General features: G+C 47.9%; 1 protein-coding gene and 1 pseudogene across 1 annotated transcript in view; one reads left to right on the plus strand and one right to left on the minus strand.

The window, feature by feature from the left end:
- Positions 1–20,321, plus strand: part of LOC144107963 (uncharacterized) — a 135,853-nt gene that overhangs the window by 7,796 nt on the left and 107,736 nt on the right. The window contains exons 2-4 of the mRNA XM_077641212.1: positions 4,288–4,385; positions 7,381–7,455; positions 14,277–14,472. Coding sequence (XP_077497338.1) covers positions 4,288–4,385; positions 7,381–7,455; positions 14,277–14,472 — 369 coding nt within the window. The remainder of the gene's footprint in view (positions 1–4,287; positions 4,386–7,380; positions 7,456–14,276; positions 14,473–20,321) is intronic.
- On the minus strand, positions 8,787–11,796 carry LOC144107229 (uncharacterized; annotated as a pseudogene).

Consider the following 20,321-nt stretch of genomic DNA (forward strand, 5'->3'; position numbering starts at 1 on the left):
ACCGCAAAATGATCCGGACTTTTCCTACAAACTAAACAATGTGCTGAGTGAACTGACATCATCGTATCCTAACGCAGATATTGTTCTTTTTGGTGATTTCAATTTTCCCACTATTGACTGGCGTAACTACACCTCCATGACAAATTCTTCAGAAGCAAAAAATTTTGTCGATGTCTGTCTTAACTTCAACCTTACTCAGCTAATATTAGAGCCAACGCGCATTGCGCAGAATTCCGCCAACACTCTAGATCTGATATTAACCAACAGCCCTGATAGCGCAACAAGTATTACATACCTAAGGGAAATAAGTGATCATAAAGTCATTCATGCTACCTTCAGTTTTACACCCATGCTTCGTCAAGTTTCCAGGAAAACAATTCGTCTTTATGAAAAAGGTGATTTTCAAGCAATAAATGAAGAACTAACTGCTTTTTTTACAACTTATGAAACCGATTTCCACACAAAGTCTCTTAACGAAAATTGGACGATTTTCAGGGACAAAGTTCAAAGAGGCTATGCTCTGACTTGCCAAAAATGCTAATACACAACCCTAAAAAATTCTGGCACGTAGTAAACCCGAAGGATACACGTACAATTGTTCTTACTAACGATATGGGTCAAACCATCAGCGATTGTGAATGTGCTGACATTTTCAATAGAGCCTTTTCAACTGTTTTTGCGAAAGAGTGTGATTTACCTGCTAACGCCTTCATAAGTTCCTTCACAGCGTCAACCATGGATCCAGTTTCTCTCTTCGCAGATGGTATATCATCTCGTATCGAAAACATCAAGCTAACGTCATCAGCCGGGATCGATGAAATTAACTCGAAATTTCTGAAAAATACTAAGCACATTTCCGCGGCCTACTTATCACTATTGTACTCTCAGTCTCTCTCTTCAGGTAACATACCGCATGACTGGAAAGTGGGAAAGGTCGTCCCAATCTTCAAGTCCGGTAACAAAAACTCGCCCTTAAATTATCGACCCATTTCCCTAACAAGCATTCCTTGTAAAATCATGGAGCATGTAATTTATTCTCAAGTCATGAACTTTCTCGATTCCAACAATTTCTTTCATTCATCACAAAATGGCTTCCGTAAAAACCTTTCCTGTGAGACACAACTGGCTACATTTGTTCATGACTTACATGCTAACCTTGACTGCAACCAACAGATTGATGCTATTTTTTTAGATTACGCAAAAGCCTTTGACAAAGTACCACACCAGAGATTACTACTTAAGCTCTCTTACCTAAATATTCACCCTAGCATTCTAAACTGGATTAAGGAATTTTTAACAAATCGAACCCAATTAGTCATAGTTAATAACGAATTTTCTGATTACATTCCAGTAACCTCAGGCGTCCCCCAAGGATCAGTGCTCGGACCGTTATTATTCTTAATATACATTAATGACTTGCCCCTCCACGTATCATGTCACATTCGTATGTTCGCAGATGATTGCGTCATTTATCGTACTATTAATAACTCTTCCCACCAAGAAGCCCTCCAGACTGACCTAACTAACGTTCAGAAATGGAGCCACCTGTGGATGATGACACTTAACCCTCAGAAATGCAAGATTGTATCCTTCACCCGTCGCACTAAACCATTTATTTTTTCGTACAATATAGCTCAAATCCCAATAGAAGCAGTTAACTCATTTAAGTACTTAGGAGTCACGCTATCTCATGATTTATCTTGGCGCACACATATTTCTAATGTAATATCATCCGCGAATAAAACACTAGGCTTTTTGAAACGCCACTTACGTCACGCTCCCCAACAAGTTAAACTCCTGGCTTACCAATCGCTAATCAGACCGAAACTAGAATATGCATCCCCCATATGGAATCCACATCAAATATACCTCATAAATGCCCTCGAATCCGTCCAGAACCGTGCCACTAGATTCATCCACAATACCTATTCATACCAAGTCAGCGTGTCGTCTTTAAAAGCAGAATCCGCCTTATCAACCCTTGTTATTCGTCGCCGCATTGCCAGCCTAAACCTGTTTCATAAGTTCTTTTACAGCACCCACGGTTACGCAGGCTATATCACATCACCAGCTCGCATATCGCATCGCACTGGTCACATTCTTCAAGTTGCCCGGCCTCGGACCCATACGACCACGTTGGCTGCCTCCTTCTTCCCCCGAGCAGCATAGATTGGAACGGCCTTTCCCACAGCATCGCCGCTATCACCTGCCCATCCAACTTTTCCAAAGCACTAACAGATCATATTGTATGTTGAACCCACATGGCAACCATTGTACTTATTTTTTTTTGTATAATCCACCCCTTATGTAATACCCCCACGGGGGTCCTTAAGGTAATAAACTGAACTGAACTGAACCTGAAGGGTAGCCTTAGCATTAGCTTCCACATTTGTCGCAGCTTCTCTTGCAATTAGTGCTTGTATTTCTGTCGCTTTCTCCGCAATTGTCGGTTCAGCAACCGCTATTTTCGGGCAGCATGCTACAGAAGCAGCTATTCGCTATGCTGTGATGGTGCTGACATTTGCACAAATACGATTTTTTAATTTTGATTCTCTGTTTAGGTTGCTGTCTAGAAACTAGGTTGCTCACAGCCAGGGGGACAGGTTGCGATGATGTCACAAAGTCATGCAACAGCTCCTCGCCAGATCTTTATTTGCAACCTATCACCGTGGGAAAGCTGTTTAATCTGGTGGTCAGGTTCCTGCCTGCCCCGTTGGGCAGGTAGTGATGACGTCAAAGCGTCACGTCACCTCTCTCAGCCAGTAATTGTTATTTTGCACGTCAAAACGTCACGTCATCTCTCTTAGCCAATAATAACCTCGTCACTGCGTTGCAGTGACGAGGTTTTCGCCTGCCGCGGTGGGCATGTAATTGAGAAGACGTGACAAAGTAACCTGACCCCTCTAGAACATTCAAGGTAGGACTGCTTGTGATGATGTCATAAGGTTACGGAACCTCCCTCGACTAATCAGCAAAATTCGTGACACCAGACATCGGCACGGTTTTGGAGTGACAACTCTAATACCACCGCCTTAGAAGCACACGCTTGTGACACTGTCGAGAGTCGACACTGTGGAAGCGTAAAGGAACAAACGAGACAACAGGAATGCACCAAGAGCAACGATGGCATAGTGCAAGAAAAGATGAGTAGAAATGTACGAAGGAAAGTACCTCAACAGATAGCTATCATGCGCCCTTGTTGTTTGAAGAAAGTAACACAAAAGATTGCCACTTAAGACCGATACCAAGATAAGCACAGAGTCACGCAGGGCCGTCACAGCGTAGATCATACGCCTTAAGGAGCTCGTCGTAAAAAACTAACCCCCCAGCCGCTCAACCGAGCGAACAGACATGCCTCCCGGAAGTCAATGGCCGGTCTCGGGACCGTATAAACGAGTAGCCTTCTTGCTCACCACCGTCGTATAAATGAGTGAGTTCGTTGTTACGGAAAACTGCGTCATATAGCGACACCGAGGAAAATAGGCAAAGCGGCTTTTCGCCACCCGTCTCGTGCACCCCAAGCTTGTGCAATAAACGTGCGGCATCAGTGGCGCTGCGAGCGTTGAGGAAGTCTGCCCAACTTTCAGATAACGAAACGAAGACGTTTACGATCCTTTGAGTCACGCATATTCAATCGCATTTCCTTTGGAAGATGCGTAGAGTGCGGGCTCGGTACGCAGATTCACCGTCTCCGGTGAAGAGTTTTTGACTCCTCGACAGCTGCTTCGATATATGCTGAACGGTACTTGCTTCTCGGAGCTTGCGTTGATTGACGACTGCGACATTTTGTATCCCGAAGTTCAGGCTGATATGCATGACGCATCAACCAATACGCGAGTAAATACTGCATAGTGTGATTCTGTTTCCACACAATATTCGATTTTAAAGCGTATGCTTTATTTTAATATCAGAGGTGACCTTTCACTGCCATTTTTGGTTAAAAAAAAAACTCCTTTTACGTTTGAGTAAACACGGCTAAAAGCGCCGACCACAGCCCACCTTGCGCCTTTACAGTTACTGTATCCAGTAACTCTATGGGCCTTCCGCTCCAGGCGCCATCTGCCCGCGTTCAAAAGAAGTACGACGAGCTACGAACAAGTTCTACTCGGTCCGGTCGCGCTGTCGGGAAGGATTTCAATACTTTAATAGTTCTTACGCCGTGGTTTTTGTGTCCACTGTACTAACACTATCGGAGTTATCGGCGCAGTTAAGCGGGTTTGTTTGTGAGATATTTAGTTTTTTCGGGACGGTCTTTTGAGAAGCCAAATATCACTTTTTTTATTTCAGAGTCCAACACAGTACCCTCCGGAGATTGATTTCCCAGCGCCTTTGCCGAAAAAAGTTGGCTACACGGCCCGAATTTTTGTATCCATGAGCGATTACGGGTACGTGGAAAATACGTTCATTATCGCTACAGGCATGCCTGAAATTTCAGCGTCATTACGATCAACGGTCTAGCACACTACTTCCCCAGAGCGGCGGCCTTTATTACAGCGGAGTTGGACAGTGGCAGTGGTGGACAACAAAGCGGACATTCAGCAGAATATTCATAGCTCGGTACTTTCCAAAACCTATTTCTCGTTCCTGGTGACTCACAGTCAGTAGCCGACGTGACCTCCTTGAACAAGAATGGATAAGTTGAGCAAATCTGGCTCGATGCGAGCACCGTTGCAGGCCGAGACTGTGTGCCATAAAGAGGCTTTAACGCATCGCTGCACCGCCATCCATGCCTTCATAAGACGCCTCCGAGAACTGTGATATATTGCTAGAGCAAACTGCTCAAAAAGACGCTAAAGAGTAATACAAAGTGCATAAAATTCCAAGGTTCCAGCGTTTAGAGACCAAACACGTATATGTTTTTCGGGAACGGGGCTTCGGCAAGCCTAAGGAAAGCGAGAAGCTGTAGTGACACCATTCAAAACCTTCTGTAACTTAACTAGCCCAGGGAACCTTTGAGCACCTCGATTGGCTCGGAGCTTTCACTTATAACTACAAAATACATCACGACCACAAAAACTAGATCGATCCGCCACAACCTCACACACAAAATAAACGAGTTTCCATTCCGTACTGACATATTCAAATACTCATTTTTCCTCGAGCTACACGAGAATGGAACAATCTAGACATAGATATTACTAACAGCTCATCATTAGATGCGTTCAGTGCCCTGATTATAGATCAGCTGTTTGTTTCCCAGTAGTTATTCTCATTTTCCACACTTTTCTGCCCTGTTTATTTTTACCGTTTTGTTTGTGCCTTGATTGAAAATACAACATTAACTGCAGCCGAGTTCCTTTTTTTGGTATGCTTTTCATCATGTTGGCCGCCTATTATTTGTACCTCAACTTGAATTCTCTAACCGATTTTGTAACTATTTTTGCCATATGTTATTGTTCAAATTGTTTACTATCAACATGTGCACTACAACTGTATCATTCAGAGCCCTTCCTGTTACAGTCCTTGATGGGACTTACAATATCAAATAAAAAAATACGATTAGGAGTAGTGTGAAAAAAGAACGCAGTGAGGCGAGAGCGGTTTACGTACGAAAATGTTATGCGCAGCTCGCTTCGCCAGCCGTACAATCAGCCTGGGCTAAGCAGTGTTGCATAGCAACTTCATAAGTGCCACACATTAAGCACATTCCATGATGAAGCTCCATCTGGACAGGGAGGCTTTATTAACCTGAGAAAACAGCTTAATATCATGAAAGGTGATCAACTGTCCTGCGCGGTAAAGAGTATGGTGCCGCTATCTGTTGAGGAATATCCAAACCAGGTGTTGTTTGGCAACACGAGCAGCCACATTTTCATTCTTGTTCTCTCATTCGCAAATTGAGCCCGGAGGAATTGAGTTTATAAAATACATGACAGCGCCGCTTTTCGAGGGCTTGTCCGAAGAGGAAATTGGGTCGTACTGCTATTCGCGCCATTTTTTTTTCAGCGAAACAGTAAAGATTCGGAGCAAGGCAATGATAGCGATCATGTTTTCCCATCAATTGGCTTGACGAGCGCAGCTCCTCGTGAGGCCATCCGCCCGCCCCCACGTCTCGCAGCCGGCCATATTGCGGTGCTGTCAAGATGACATCACGCCACCGTGACAGCACCTTGATGCGGGCAACCAGGGGGTGTCGCAGGTTGACGGCGTTTCGCGTGAACACGAAATGGTCATGTGATGTTTTACGCCAATGCACTGACGCCACAAATGAGCCACTTACGTCCCAAACGCATGGGGGCATTACTTCGGCGGCTAGTCAGTGTCTCTGCTTGCGGCGGCAGCAGGGGCTCAATTCTGGCGCTTGGAGCTAGACTACGCAAGAAACAGAGATATTGGACGACTCTATCAGACTCAGAGTCGGTGCCGAAAAAACCTTGCAGGTGGGGAACGATGGCGACCAGAGACTAACCGCGTAATAGTGGCGATTTCCGGATTAATCTGCGCTGCTGTACCTCCAATAGGCTGCATAGGCATGGCCCGTTCCTGCGAAGGCAGAAGCGCCGCTTTTCTCCTCGCACCATTCTCCCCCTGTCTCTGCAGTAAGTGTACATCGCTACTTATTAGGACAATTAGCTACGGGCAGGGGATAATTATGCGAACATCAAAGATCACACCACACCCCTGTCTGGAGACGCCAGTTCGTATGCCCTTAGGTGTTTGGTCGCACTATCCCGCGGGCGCCGAGCGACAACGCCGTTGGAGGAGAGCCTGCCTTATTTTAAGCCTTAAGAGCCTCGCTGTATAATGCTGCTGGTATTCCCAAGTGGCACCGTATCAGTGCAGAGCAGTTTCTTTTCTGCAAACCTTTTCCTTGAGCGCCCCTGTAAACCAGTGGTCGAAGTGGTCCTAGCCACCCCTAGCTTACGACGCTGTGCTCACGTGGCCACCAGATGGTGGAAGCAACCCCATATGATGGTGCAATGGCAGCCAGGATAACAGAGAAAGGGTCGTATTTCAGGCTAGAGGCGTATCTCTTATGGTTTTGAGTGGTCTCCTGGGGAAAATTTCAGCGCACGTTCTGAACGCTGGCCGAGCGCACGCTGCAGCTGGCACGACTTCAAGCGCGGAGGCGTGAAGACGCGAAAGGGTATAGAAGCTGCGCGCATAGCCTGACGAAATACCAGTTGCATTATTAAAGCCAACGAAGAACACATGCGCGAAAACCTGTTACTATCGACATTTAGTACGAATGAGTAGCAGTAGTAGCTGCAGCAGCAGCAGTGTGAACAGGAGGAGAAAAGTTACATCCCATAGCTCAACTATTAAGCTACATATTACTTCTGTTAAGCTATGGCACAGCTCTCAGTAGAATTTAACCACAAGTTGAACCAGAGATTAGCTTACCTGCTAATGTTTATTCTTTCCTGCTTCTCTTTTCAGATATTATCCACCCACCTGGGAAGGCAAAAACATCGATGACATCAGGTATAGAGAAGGGCCAGGAGTGGGACACCGGTAAGGAGAACTTGTAAAGCCTATCATAAATAAGGAGGTTCCGAAGTCAGTGACTGTATTGGGACCTCCTCATTTAATATATCAAATGAAACATGGGGCAGCCGCCGCGAAGGCTTAGCGGTTATAGTGCTCGGCTGCTGACCCGAAACACGCGAGTTCGATCCCGGACGGCATTTTACTGCAGGCGAAATTCTACAGGATAGTGTGCAGTGCGATGTTAGTGCGCGTTAAAGAACCCCAGGTGGTCGAAATTTGCAGAGCCCTCCTGTACGGCGTCCCTCATAGCCCGAGTCGCTTTGGGACGTTAAACCCCGTAAAAACAAAACCAAAACATGTGGCAGCTCGCGCTGCATGAAATAAATGTATTGTGAGCACCTTTCATGAACTTCATCCACATCTGTGACTATCCATCATCACCCTTCGTTTCACGGGAACTTCATCCTTATTTGTCAATCATGATCATCAACGCTCCTTCGTGGATTCGTTCTTCGACGGCATTATTGGCAGTGCCAGCAAAGCTCGGACGCTCAGCTTACAGTATTACTGCTGAGTATATGCAGAGTATACATCATAATACAGAAACATAAAAGGACAGTAACAGTAACAGGAAACAGAAAGCATGTACCATTATATATGAATTAGTCGAACACCCTAATAAAATTTCAGAAAAGTTTTGATAAGTTAGAAAGGTATACGTAATGCAAGAAAAAAAATGAAAAGAACAAGCATTCACATTGATAGTGTTTTGCTAAGGATTCTTTCCCAAAACCCTGCCTTGTGGTTACAGATTGAGTTAGCCTTTATTACTTCAATCGAAGTGGTCCAGACTCCAGAAAGCACATGATGAGATATGAATTGACTGTTTGCAGTAATTAGTTCGTGCTTTGGGCAGGACGGCATTGTTATTACGTGCAAACCTGGTTATGGTGACTTTTACAAAAGGACACTACGGGATGAGAACAAGAATATTTAAGCTTAAGCATAGTTAAGAATAGAATAAGATTGTGCATAAGAATACCAAGAGAACGCCTGACATGCTGCGATACAGAGAGCATGTTATGTTTGTGAACAATTAATGCAGCACTGCTGTAAAAAGAACTGTAGGTGAATACTGACGATTCTGCATGAGCGGGCAGACAGCACTTTTCAAGCGTCCTACACTACCATCCATTTGGTTAGATGTTTTGAGGCAGACAGGCAGGCAGGCAGGTACATAGGTAGGCAGGTAGGTAGGCAAGTAGGTAGGTAACGACTTTAATTATCCATGAAAGAACCAAGTGAGGTGGGAGGGGAAAAGAGGAGGCAGGACGACGATGGGCCCTCGGGTCGCTCTATATGGCCCGGCACGTTTGTGCTTTTGCGACCCCTCGGGCCCAGGCCACTGTCAGAAACTGTATCATTGGCAGCCTCCCATTGCTCAACATGTCCGGACCCTTGCCAAGAGGTCTTCGCTTTGTTCGGGCAGTTCCGAACGATGTGATTAAAGTCGATGCTAGGATACAAGTGGCAGTGAGGAGCGGTTTTACCGCGTGTTATAATGCAGAGAAGGAAAGGAGTCGTGACTGTGGCCATTTGAAGTCTGCGCCACAAAGACTAGTCGCTTTTGGGAAGCGTTTTATGGTGTGGAGAGTACCTACGGCGGGAATTTGTATAAAGCAGGGTGACGTCGTGGTAGTTGAGATTCCGATGCCTGGGACTGCGATACTAAGGCAGGTCGCGCTAAGCCCAGTTGACGAGTGCTCGGGCTTGGGTGTGAGCGGCCGTGTTGCATGGGTGTTCGCTGTGGGCAGGGACCCAGAGGAGGATGGTGAGGCGATTTGGCGGAGGAGGTTGATGCTCGCATTTTTGCAGCCAGGAAGTGGATTTTGCGATTGGAATAATTAGTAGTTGCTGTTTTGGCATCTGAGAAAATTTACTCAGATGAGGAGTGTGCGCTTGCTACGGCAATCGCTGCCTCCTCTGCGTCCAGGGCGTCTAGCAAATTTGGAATGGACGCACTGGCTATCGCGTTTTGGAATCCGTCCATGACGGCTAATGCGAAAGCTGGTCGGTTGGAATATTCGACCGCGTCTACGTAAACCACTACTTCTACTGCTGTTGCTGATAGGAAGAAAGAAAAGGAAAGTGCACGAGCCACGCTCGCTGCCACGTGCTGCAAGTAGGAGAGTTAAAGTCTAGGAGAGCAAAGATAGAAAGAAAAGGCGCGCGCTGAGATGCCCCGGGCCGATCCCGGAGGCAGTGCAATACCGGGCCGACCGGTGCCAGAGTGCTTCAAGCCTAGCACTCCGCCATATTCCAAAAATAAGTTTAATATCTTTAAGAGGCTAGTTCTTGTGCAAATCCTTGGCTCTAGATCTCGGTCTCTTTCGATTATGCTCCGGGTTGGCATTTTTGGGAAGAGGCGGACTCCAGAGATTGTTACTGACAGCAATGGGAGGAGTTCCCGTGGCCAAGGTATGGCCGGGGAGGTTTATACCAAGTAGGCGAAGGAGAATTTGGCCTGTTTCGGTATGTGAGAGCCTGTGGTACTGACTTACTACGTGCGCTTTCACAAGCTCTCCCGGGGTGTTGTGCGCCCCCAGTGGGAGGAGTTTATCAGTGGGCGTTGATTTAGGACGAAGGAAAGCAGTTTTGTACGCTGTGCGTATGAGTCTATTGAGTCGCTCGGTGTCCGTGGGTGTGAGGCATCGGTAAAGGTAAGTAAGCGATCCTGCAGAGGCAAAAGGCTTGAATGGGGCGACGTTTGGCAGCTTCCTTCATGCTGCGATGGCGATTGGCGACGTGCCTAATTTGTCAAACCCCATCGATCATCCAAGCAATGAATTAATTCTATGGTCTCAGCGTTGGAGGCATTGCCAGAAATATTGAGACCTAAAATTTGGATTCTAATGACCCTGCAAAAGGGGGTATTGTCTAGTATGACTGTAATGTTAGGGGGATCTCATTCTTTTAGGTCAACGACTAGGAGTTCAAATTTTGCCGCCGAGCAGCTTAGACCAATGCTACTGGCATATGTAGCAAGAGTTTCAGCGGCCAGCTGCCGCTTGGATTCGATTTCGGCATGGTTATCGTATTGACATAGATGGTGATGTCATCCGCGTACAAGGAGTCGTAGACCGAATAAATATTTGGCAACATCCCGGTCTAACGGGATAAGTGTAACGTTGAAAATAAAGAGGGACAAAACTGCTCTTTTGGGCGTTCCCTTGCTTTCCAGAGTGAAAGGTTAGGTTGTAACTGTACCTAATTGTAGGCAGATGAATCATTTGCTGAGAAAGGCAGCAACATAGTCGCGCGTGCGAGATCCCACCTTCAGGTCGCTCAATGACTATAAAATAGAGGAGAGAGCAACATTATCAAAAGCCTTCGTCAGGTGCACTGCAAGGATAGCTTGCGAAGTGCGCGAAGTGGTGACACCCTGCTACGCTTGCCTTCTCTTGGAATACAATCTGTTACCCTTAAGGACCAGAGGTTCTCTTGCCTTCGCGTCACATGCCCTCCCCAAGCCCATTTCTTCCTCTTGATTTCGACTAGGATATCCTCAACCCGCGTTTCTTCACTCACCCACTCGACCCGCTTCCGGTCTCTGAACGTTACACTTATCATTTTTCTTTCCATGGCTCGCTGCGTTGTCCTTAATTTCTGCTGAACCCTTTTCGTTAGCGAGTACTACCTTGTCATTAAGAGGGTATTCGACGGGATTCCGAAATTCTTGGTTTAATTGAAGCGGGACATCCTGCGCGGACTGGTACGGGCGGAATCCGAACATGGCGTCTGCGAATACATTTTGGGTTTCCAAAAACTCGGACAACCTGCCTCGCACCATAGTCTCCATCAGCTTTCCCGCACAAGACGTGAGGAAGATGGGGCGGAGGTTGTCCGGCGTGGCCTCTGATAGTTGAGCTTGAGTTTCTGCCGAACGAACGTATGTAACCGATTCTTGTGACTCTTGTGATTCGCGTAGTAGCCTTGTTCATGAATAAGGGCCGAATTAGTGTGCGTTTTCTGGAGCTTTGTCCAGTCGGGTAGGCGAGCTTGGGTGTGGGAACTTGTCAATGGTTTGGTTCTGACGCTGGTGTTGAGTATGCAGTGGTCACTGCCGAGGGTTTCCTCGGTGTTGGCCCATTTTGCGTGTCTTGTGCTTTTGGTGAAGGTAAGGTGCGGACACGTGTCCTGAGTCACGGAGTTACCCCGCCGCGTTGAATGGGCACGGACTGTGTGAAGGGCGAGGCACAGCGTGGATGCAAGTTCCGCTAGCTTGCGACCGCGCTTCTCTTCACGCACGTACCCCCAGAGTGTGCTATGAGCGTTGAAGTGGCCCACGATCACCAGGGGGTCCATGGCCGCAGTCTTCAGAGTGCGACTGAAGAGACCTGCGAAAGTTACATTTTTTATCTTGGGAGAAGAATAGATGTCAAGTATATGCAAGGGTGCATTTTTTCTTCTTAAGCGGAAGAGTGACCATCACATAGGAATATGCAATATTGAGGGCCAAATCAACCAAGTTGGCTGTATAATTTTTGTGCACGCAGATACAGGAAGATGGGTCCTGCTGAAAGAAAGAAAGAAGGAAACAAAGAAAGAAAGAGAGAAAGAAAGGAAGAAAGAGCGAGAAAGAGAGAGAAAGAAGAGGTGTCATAGTGGATGGCTCCGGAATAATTTCGGCCACCTAGGGATCTTTAACGTGCACTGACTTTGCACAGCACACAGGCGCCTTAGCGTTTCGCCTCCATCGAAACGCGGCCGCCGCGGTCGGGTTCGACCCCAGCTACTCCGGATCAGTAGCCGAGTGCCCTAACCACTGAGCCACCGCGGCGGGTACTAAGAAAAGATGGTGGACGCGGTTTCCCCCACGCGTTTCTTCCAACATTCCTCCTCTCTCTCCTGTCTGCACGTGACTGCGAGAGAGACTACTTTATTTCCACAGGTGTCGGTAATTAGGGCAGGTGGGTCTTGTGCGGGCCCCAGGTGGGGGCGACGTGCTGGTCCCAAGAAATCTGTGATTTTAGTGGCCTTGTCTAGCTGGGTGAGGATTTGGTCCCAGCTTTCTGCAGAGGGAGCTGGCAGGAAGGCTTGTGGGGGCGGGTTATTTTCGCATCCCCAGAAGATGTGTGCCTGAGAGGCGGGTTCCCCGTGGTTTCAATTATGGCATGTAGGGTCATATTCCCCATTGGTGATTAGTGGTAGCCTGGAGTGGCTGAAAATTGAGTGCGTACACAATCTGCGGGGCAGGATGCCTTGCGCTCTGTCGAGGTCAGGGGTGGGGAAGTGGGAAACGGCATCTCGTCTCTTTATGAAAATTAGCGATGTCGGTGAAAGTCTGGGGGGCTTAAGCGAGGGCGTCTGGATCCGTGTGGCCGGCCACCCGGATTGTTAATTCCCGGGCAAGTCGGTCGGCCACTTCGTTTCCAGAGTTGCCCGCATGGGCGGGTACCCGGATTAGGTTAGATTTGCAGCCGGGAGTGTAGCCGCGCAGGATGCGTCCGGCAGGAATACAGATGCAGCCTGCCGAGTAATTTAGGATTGCTCGTTTTGAGTCACTGAGGGCTGTGTGCGCACGGCGGTCAGCGATGGCCAGCGTTATCGCTGTCTTTTCCTCTGCGGTGGGGGTGGGGACGCACATGGTGGCGGCGGATATAAGGGCAGACTGCGGCGGGGTTGCAAAAACCACGTAGGTTGTTCAATCTTTCCTTGCCGCGTCCACGTATGCTGCGTGTTTGTCAGCACGACAGCGATTGTGATTGAGCTCGGGTGTGAAGTCAACACTGAGGTGACTTCATCACTCTAAATTTTGCCTCACGTCAACTCGCACGCAGGCGACCCGGGTTCGATTCTCTCATAGACCGCAATTTACTTTTCTTTTTAGTTTATTGTCTTGTGTCTTGTATGACTCAAGACGTCATATGACCGATAAAGTCACATACCTAGTGACGGCACAGGGGACCAACTTCGGGCGACACATTTTGCGGACACTTTCGGCATCTTCATAGCCATCTAATGCTTTCGTATTAATAATAAGCGACCCTCAGTATTGAGATGGCTTAAGGCATGCAATCAATTTTTTAGTACGTAGCACTTCTAACCCGAGTCACTGATTTCGCCGATATCTGTCCGAGGCCTCTCTCTGTCCGTGAACTTGAAAGGCGACAGAGAAGGTGGCGAAACGCACGTCACATGGTGCAAGGAAGCGGCGCGGCGGCACAGCTGCAGCCAATGAGATAGTGACGCGTATCGCAGTTGCGACCGTCGTGAAAGTCCCCAGGCAGTGTTGAAAAAGCACGTGTTACTCCGGACTGTCGCTCGCGCGTCCGCAACTTCGGCCTCTCTCCTCTCGTCTCAGTCGCCCCTCAAGCTTCACGGACAGCAGACGTGTACGCGCGGTGCTCCCTAGACATCGGCCCCGTGCTGCTCGCCGCATCATGTGCATGAGAATCTTTATTACCGCAGCATAACAAAGTGTAAAATGCATAGAAAAGTATAGCAAGGGTACGCAGTGCTGGCGCGCATACTTCGTATTTCATTACCTATGCAAATCAGCGATTTTTTTTTTCACTCAACGCTCCTAGCAACACGTTCGAAGGAAGCTTTGACCGCCTGCCCAGGGTTGTTTAGCGAGTATGCTGACATCGTACACCACACGAGTGGTTTTTCAGTTCGCCTCAGCCTATGCGGGCGCTAAGAGGCCGGGGTTCAATGCCGCGACCTCATGTTTAGCGGACGAATTCCATGCCGACTGAACCACGCCGGTTGGTGGTGGCTAACAGTGGGAACTGAATGCGTTTCTTTAAGTCTCATTATGGTTTGCCGTCCTCTGCTTCCAGAATGGCTGAAGTGAAGATACGGAATAGTCGCGGCTTCTGCCTGTCATCATTCGTTCAAGACACTTTCGGGTATAAGAGTGAGGCATTCGGGCATGACACCAAACACAAGGTCCTTAAAGACAGTCCTACTAATGACGTAGAGAATGAGGGATTCACTACTTTGGCTGTAAGAATTGAAACTGCTACTGCCCTGAAAGTAAGTATTTTAGTTTATTCATTTCAATCTACTTCGGGCTGTAGAGACACGGGGGATAAGCAGAGATGCGAAAACCGAGTGGTGTGAAAAAAGGAACTGACATTCTATACTCCGTTTACAAGACATTCTGCCATAAATGGTCACTACAGTGAATCCAGAACGAAGCACATAGGTGTATACCGTGCCGATTGCATTACTTTTCAAAAATAAATTGTGCAGTTCTGATTATTTGTCTCCTGAAATTGCCATTTCGGTTTCATGAAAAGAAAAACGACGAAAAAAAACAAATGAGGCGGAAGACTTCAGAAGTATCTGGGTAATTCTGCGTGCTCTTAAAACAGTTGTTCTCGCACTGAAGAAGGAATTAACCTCAGCATGGAACTGCGTTTTACGCATGCAGTCGCTTTTTTCTGCTCTCATAGGTGTTAGCAACATGTTCTACGAAGTGTTCTGGCGCGGAGGACTTTCAGAGGCACTAAAAAGAGGCGGAATGCTCTCAATGCAAAAATACAGAAACGCAACCCGGTACACACTGGACAAAAGGAAAGCCTGAGAATCTTCACCAGAGGAAAGCAGACGTCCTTAAACATGAAATCAGAAATACGAATCCCTCACCCACCAGCCCCCGCTTTGATCTCCACTCCGCTCTCCCCATCTCGTCGTTCATTATGTGAAGTACACATGATTTGATTCCCCAGTGCACTTACCACCTCGATACTTGCTCACAGTTCCGACTGGAGGTGGTATCCCTTAGAATGATAAAGGCGGGGGCAGCCCATATCCCGTCGGTGACATGCCGATGGGGCTCTCAAGAAGATGGAGTGCTCAGCACATGCCTCAAGCTTGTCATTTTTCGAAAGCGCTAAAGCAACACGGACAAACAGGGAACCGACACGAACGAGCGCTACTTCCATGCGTTTATATCATGAAACCGCAAGCGCTTTATACAGTGGTCAAAGGCTACTATGACACGGCAGAAGACTGTAAATGCGCGATAAAAAAGTTTAGCTGCCGTGAGGGACAGAAAACATGTGCAAGATCACGCTCATGTACTGCGGAATGCGAGTTCTTTTTTCGACAATGAAGTGGAAGGGGCGCTAACACAAGTGCTTACCAGTGATGCTATATTCTATACTTCAATAATCTCTCGGAAAAATTGATCACGACTACGTCCGATAATATGGCAATGATTTAACAATGGAGCACAGTTCCGGCACTAACTTCAGTGAACCCATCTCTGGCTACCCTGTTTCTCTTCAGGTCTCGGTAGCAGAACTCATCTTTAGAAACCTTAACGCTCGTGAAGATAACGCACATAAGTCTAGTGATAAGAAAAAGATTGCTGTACTCCCTTACGTGCCCCGTGTCTCCCACAACTAGAAAAAGATCGCGCAGAAAGCGGACATAGAGCTGTGTTTACGACCCTCACAAGCTCAACAAGCTCAACAAGCTCTGCAAGCTGACGAAGCCCAACCCCTCGGTAAAAAAAACATGTGGCATCAAACAACAAACTGCGTGCGTGAGCTGTATTTATTGCGTTGTTTACTGCATCGCTCTGTCTTGTGGCAAAAAGTATGTTGGACAAACAGGATGCTGTCTCAACGACCGGCTACTCCAGCACAACAACAATGTTAGAAATTCGTGCGGAAGCAACCTAGCCATTTACTGCAGTGAATGTCGGAAGTGTGCTCCATTGTTAAATCAGTGCCATATTATCTGACGTATTCGTGATCAATTTACCAAAGAGATTATCGAAGCACAGGAAATAGCATCACTGGGAAGCACTTGTATCTGCGCATCTTTCCATTTCATTGTCAAAAAAAGAACTCGCATTCCTCAGTGTATGAACGTAATCTTGCTCGTGTTTTCTGGTTTCTCTCAATTTCGGCAGCTACATTTTTTTATCGCGCACGTACAGTCTTCTGCCGTGTCATAGTAGCCTTTGACCACTGTATAAAGCACTTGAGGTTTCATGAAATAAACAGTTGTAAGTAGCGCTCGTCCATGCCCGTTCCTTCTTTGTCCGTGTTGCTTTAGCTCTTTCGAAAAATGACAAACGTGCACCAACTAGCCCGATCCGCCACTCTTCTGAAGGCTCAAGTGTTCCACGCCTGCCGATAAGGTGGATGTTCGGCATCTTTTGTGGACTTTCCCAGCAACTCAGGACTCAGGAAGAAGACGGTTACTGGAAGTTGAACCTACAGCTGCAAGGGAAGAACACTTGCCCTTGTGGCTAACGGACAAAGCAAAGGGCCGCAGCCTGCTAAGGTTTCTGGAAGACAATAGACTCCAGGGCCTGCTCTAGCTGGCCGACTGCCTCTCGAAATGCCACATTGCGAGCCTTCGAGTTAGTAAATAAGCGGCGCGCGGGCTACCAGCCTAGCAGAGAATAAGCGCCTCGAGCTGCTGGCGCCAGCTTTCTGGCGGGGGGAGGGGGGCGCTTGCAGCGATCAGGATGTCACCCCCTCCCCCCATCTTGAGAAAACGAAGCAGCACGAAAAAACGGGGACGAAAAAGACACACATACGACACGACGAATGCTGCCGTGGTAATGAATGGTAATGATCCATCTCAAGATGGATCATTACCAACTGGCCCGAACTTCGGTGCTTTTGCATAGTATTTCCTCCCCCATGCTCACAGCCGTGTGACGGGCATTTTAGGGTTTTGGTCGCCATAGGCTGTGACGTTGGGCGGTAAGACGGGGCCAGTGCTTCGAACGGTTCTGGCAAGCTGCTCGCAGAAGAGTTGCCAGTGTTGCAAATGGGTTGCAAGCCCCAAGGGTAGCGTTGGCCTGGCGGCCTGGGGCACAGCTGGAAACATCCGAAGGTCCCGGCAAAGGATGAGTCGACTGGCAACAGAACAACTTGTTTATTCTGGCATCGCAAAAGAGCAGCCGGTCAGGGCGACCACGTTACTCGAAGGAAGAAATCGAAGTCTCTTTGGCGTCCGGGGCAGCGGCTTTTTTATACCCTCGGAGTCGAGGGCAAGAAGGAACGGCTTGGGATGAGGCGCCCGATACGGCGACGCTCAGACATGTTCAGACGTGACGTGCGCGTCCGCCGGGCCGGCGCCGGTCAGACCTCCTCGCCTCCCAGTTGGGGAGCTCCTCTCCCCGGCTGCCGCGCTTTGACAAGCGTGGGCACCAACATGCACACACACACACACACACACGCACACACGACGACACGTGGCATTGAAACCTGCCTGGACGCGCTTGGCGGGAGGCGTTACGGCAGCACTGAACGGGCCCAAAATGACCGCCACTTTGAACGAAGCCCCGGCGTCCGTTGCATCCGCGCCGGCTATACCGCGCGTCGCAGGCGAAACGTAACACCAGTCAGCCAGCATGCTGCGTGTTAAATTCAGAAAGCGCGGTGAGGCACGCATAGCGCAAGCATCCGCCCCAAAGAAATGCAAATCTCTGCATACATATTTCATTACCATAAACACATTTAGTTAAGCAGTGGAGGAAAGCGCCATGCATCATAATTGCCTCAGAAACAAAGTCCCGACAAAACGAACTGATCACGTTTACGCTTGCTGCTTAATTTGAGGAAGCCACTAAACGCATTTACACGGGCCGTGCGTGCTTCAAGGCGTCCACTCAAAGAACACGAATACAGCTGTCACAATCCACAATGGATGCCTGCGCTTCCGAACGTCCTTAGAGTGTATGGGGGTAGCTGTTCCGGTCTCTCAGGAGATGTACTCGACTCAAGCAGCGCGGGAAGCTGAGCCAGAAACCAGTCACCAAGTGAAAAGGGGATGGCAGCTTGGTGCCCAGCTTTCATGGGTCGCAAGCGAGAGCATGCTCGCAAAAAAAAAACCAGCTTTATAAGAAAATCGACGATACATGGCACTCATAAGAACACAAGCACACTGTTCTCTCGAGTAATGAAAGAGATTCAAACTAACACTAGGGAGAGGATACAGCACTAAGATCTTGCAACACATTGCACTAACACCTGAGAGACAAACCAAGAAAAAAATTCTCTGCCAACACTGCCTCAGTGTATTTTTTTTTTCCACAGTGTTCGACTTAAGAGCGTCAGCTGCGGGAGGTTCAAGTGTTAGCAACGATTTAGTAATTTGTTTAGGATTACTTTTACAATTTTTTCAACATTGAATCCGTATGCTCGTCATCACCTTCCCGGAGACATCCCTTCTAAGACACATGCTGCCCATCTACCGCATGGATTTTGCACTACTATTGTGGTTTACAGTCACTGTCACTGTATCCGCTTTAGTTCCTCGTTATATAAGTTAATAAATTTTATACACGTGTGAATCACAACACGACGAATCGTTTTACGCCATTCGGAACACCCTTCAAGAAACGGTTCGGCCGTAACGGCCGTCTGAAGCTCCTCGGAATGCACAGTTTGGGGGCGGAAAGGTCGGCAGTGCGAATCCCACACATACTTCGGGCTTCATCTCAATGAGTCATTTTATCCTCCGGAGCATGCAAAGTGATTTCATACGACTTCGAACAGTTTGCGTCAAACGAGTAACACCCAAATTTTATGCAAATCGTGGTCCCGGGGTGGTCCCAGAGAGAGAGAGAAGCGCCTTTTACTGAAAAATGCAAATTTAGCCAGTGTTTAAAATCGCTGACAGGCTGCTCTGCGTTAGGAAGGGAATACTTCGATGACCACTATTCTGGTGCATATATAACGCATCGAAAGTATAGGTATCAATTGAGGCGCTACGCGCCCAGTGTTCCTGTGTGATATAGTTTGGTTTAAGGTTTAAGGGGGTTTAACGTCCGAAAGCGACTCAGGCTATCAGGGACGCCGTAGTAAATGTCTCCGGAAATTTCGACCACCTAGGGTTTTTAGTGCACTGACATCGTACAGTAAACGGGTCTCTAGAATTTCGCGTCCATCTAAACTCGACCACCGCGGCCGGGATCGAACCCACTGAGCCACCGCGGTGGTCGAACTATGTGATATAGTGAGGTCAAATGGTAACTGCGTTGGTCAGGTTGAACCTCCTTGCAGACAGACGCTTCCTTTATTAACGTAAGTACCAAGAGCTAACGCTCTTAAAACACAGTTTGTTCATCGGGCAGTGCGAAAGTCCCACCAGCGGAGGATCACGATGGGGTCGTCCCGAAGAGTGGCAAGAGCTGCCTAGCAGGTTCGTGTCTGGACAAATGGTGTTGACCTGGGCGTAGTGCGAGAGTGCGTCTTTGAAAACAGAACTCCGGCACGATCTGAACGACGTTCTTCATATTTAACTCCCGCCCCATCTGCGTCGCTTGGCACCAAGGCAGGCGCACATGGTATCAACGGCATCTCTTTCTTCTTTTCTTCTCTCACTCCCACCTTTATCCCTTCCCTTCGGCGTGGTTCAGTTGTCTACCGAGGTGTGAGACAGATACTGCGCCATTTTCCTTTCGTCAAAAACCAATATTAAATATTCCCTGGTCCTCTCTCTCTCACTCCTCACTTCGTAAAATTTGCTAAATTCTTTAGCCGTCACTTACTTTCACCCTAGCGATCAACAGTTTTAAGTCAACATCTCAGAATTATTTCATTACTGCCGATATGTGCAGATGTAACTGAGTCGAACTAGATGCAAACTGTTGTTCACTATGTCCGTTTTCGGTTGTGCAAGACCACGCAGTTCTTTTCAGCTTCGCAGTTCAAAGTTATCATAGTCACCAATGGCCGCATGAAATACCTGAGGGACTACACTCATGCTATAGCCAAGCACTGGCAAGAGCCGGGTCACTCTGGTACCCCTCCCGGCAGTGACTAAATTTAACTGTGCCAGATACATCTGGGTGATAAATAGACCAGGATCACAGTTACCAAAAAAGCACACATAACAAACTACGAATT

Source organism: Amblyomma americanum, chromosome 10 (genome assembly GCF_052857255.1).
Source record: "Amblyomma americanum isolate KBUSLIRL-KWMA chromosome 10, ASM5285725v1, whole genome shotgun sequence".
NCBI lineage: Eukaryota > Metazoa > Arthropoda > Arachnida > Ixodida > Ixodidae > Amblyomma > Amblyomma americanum.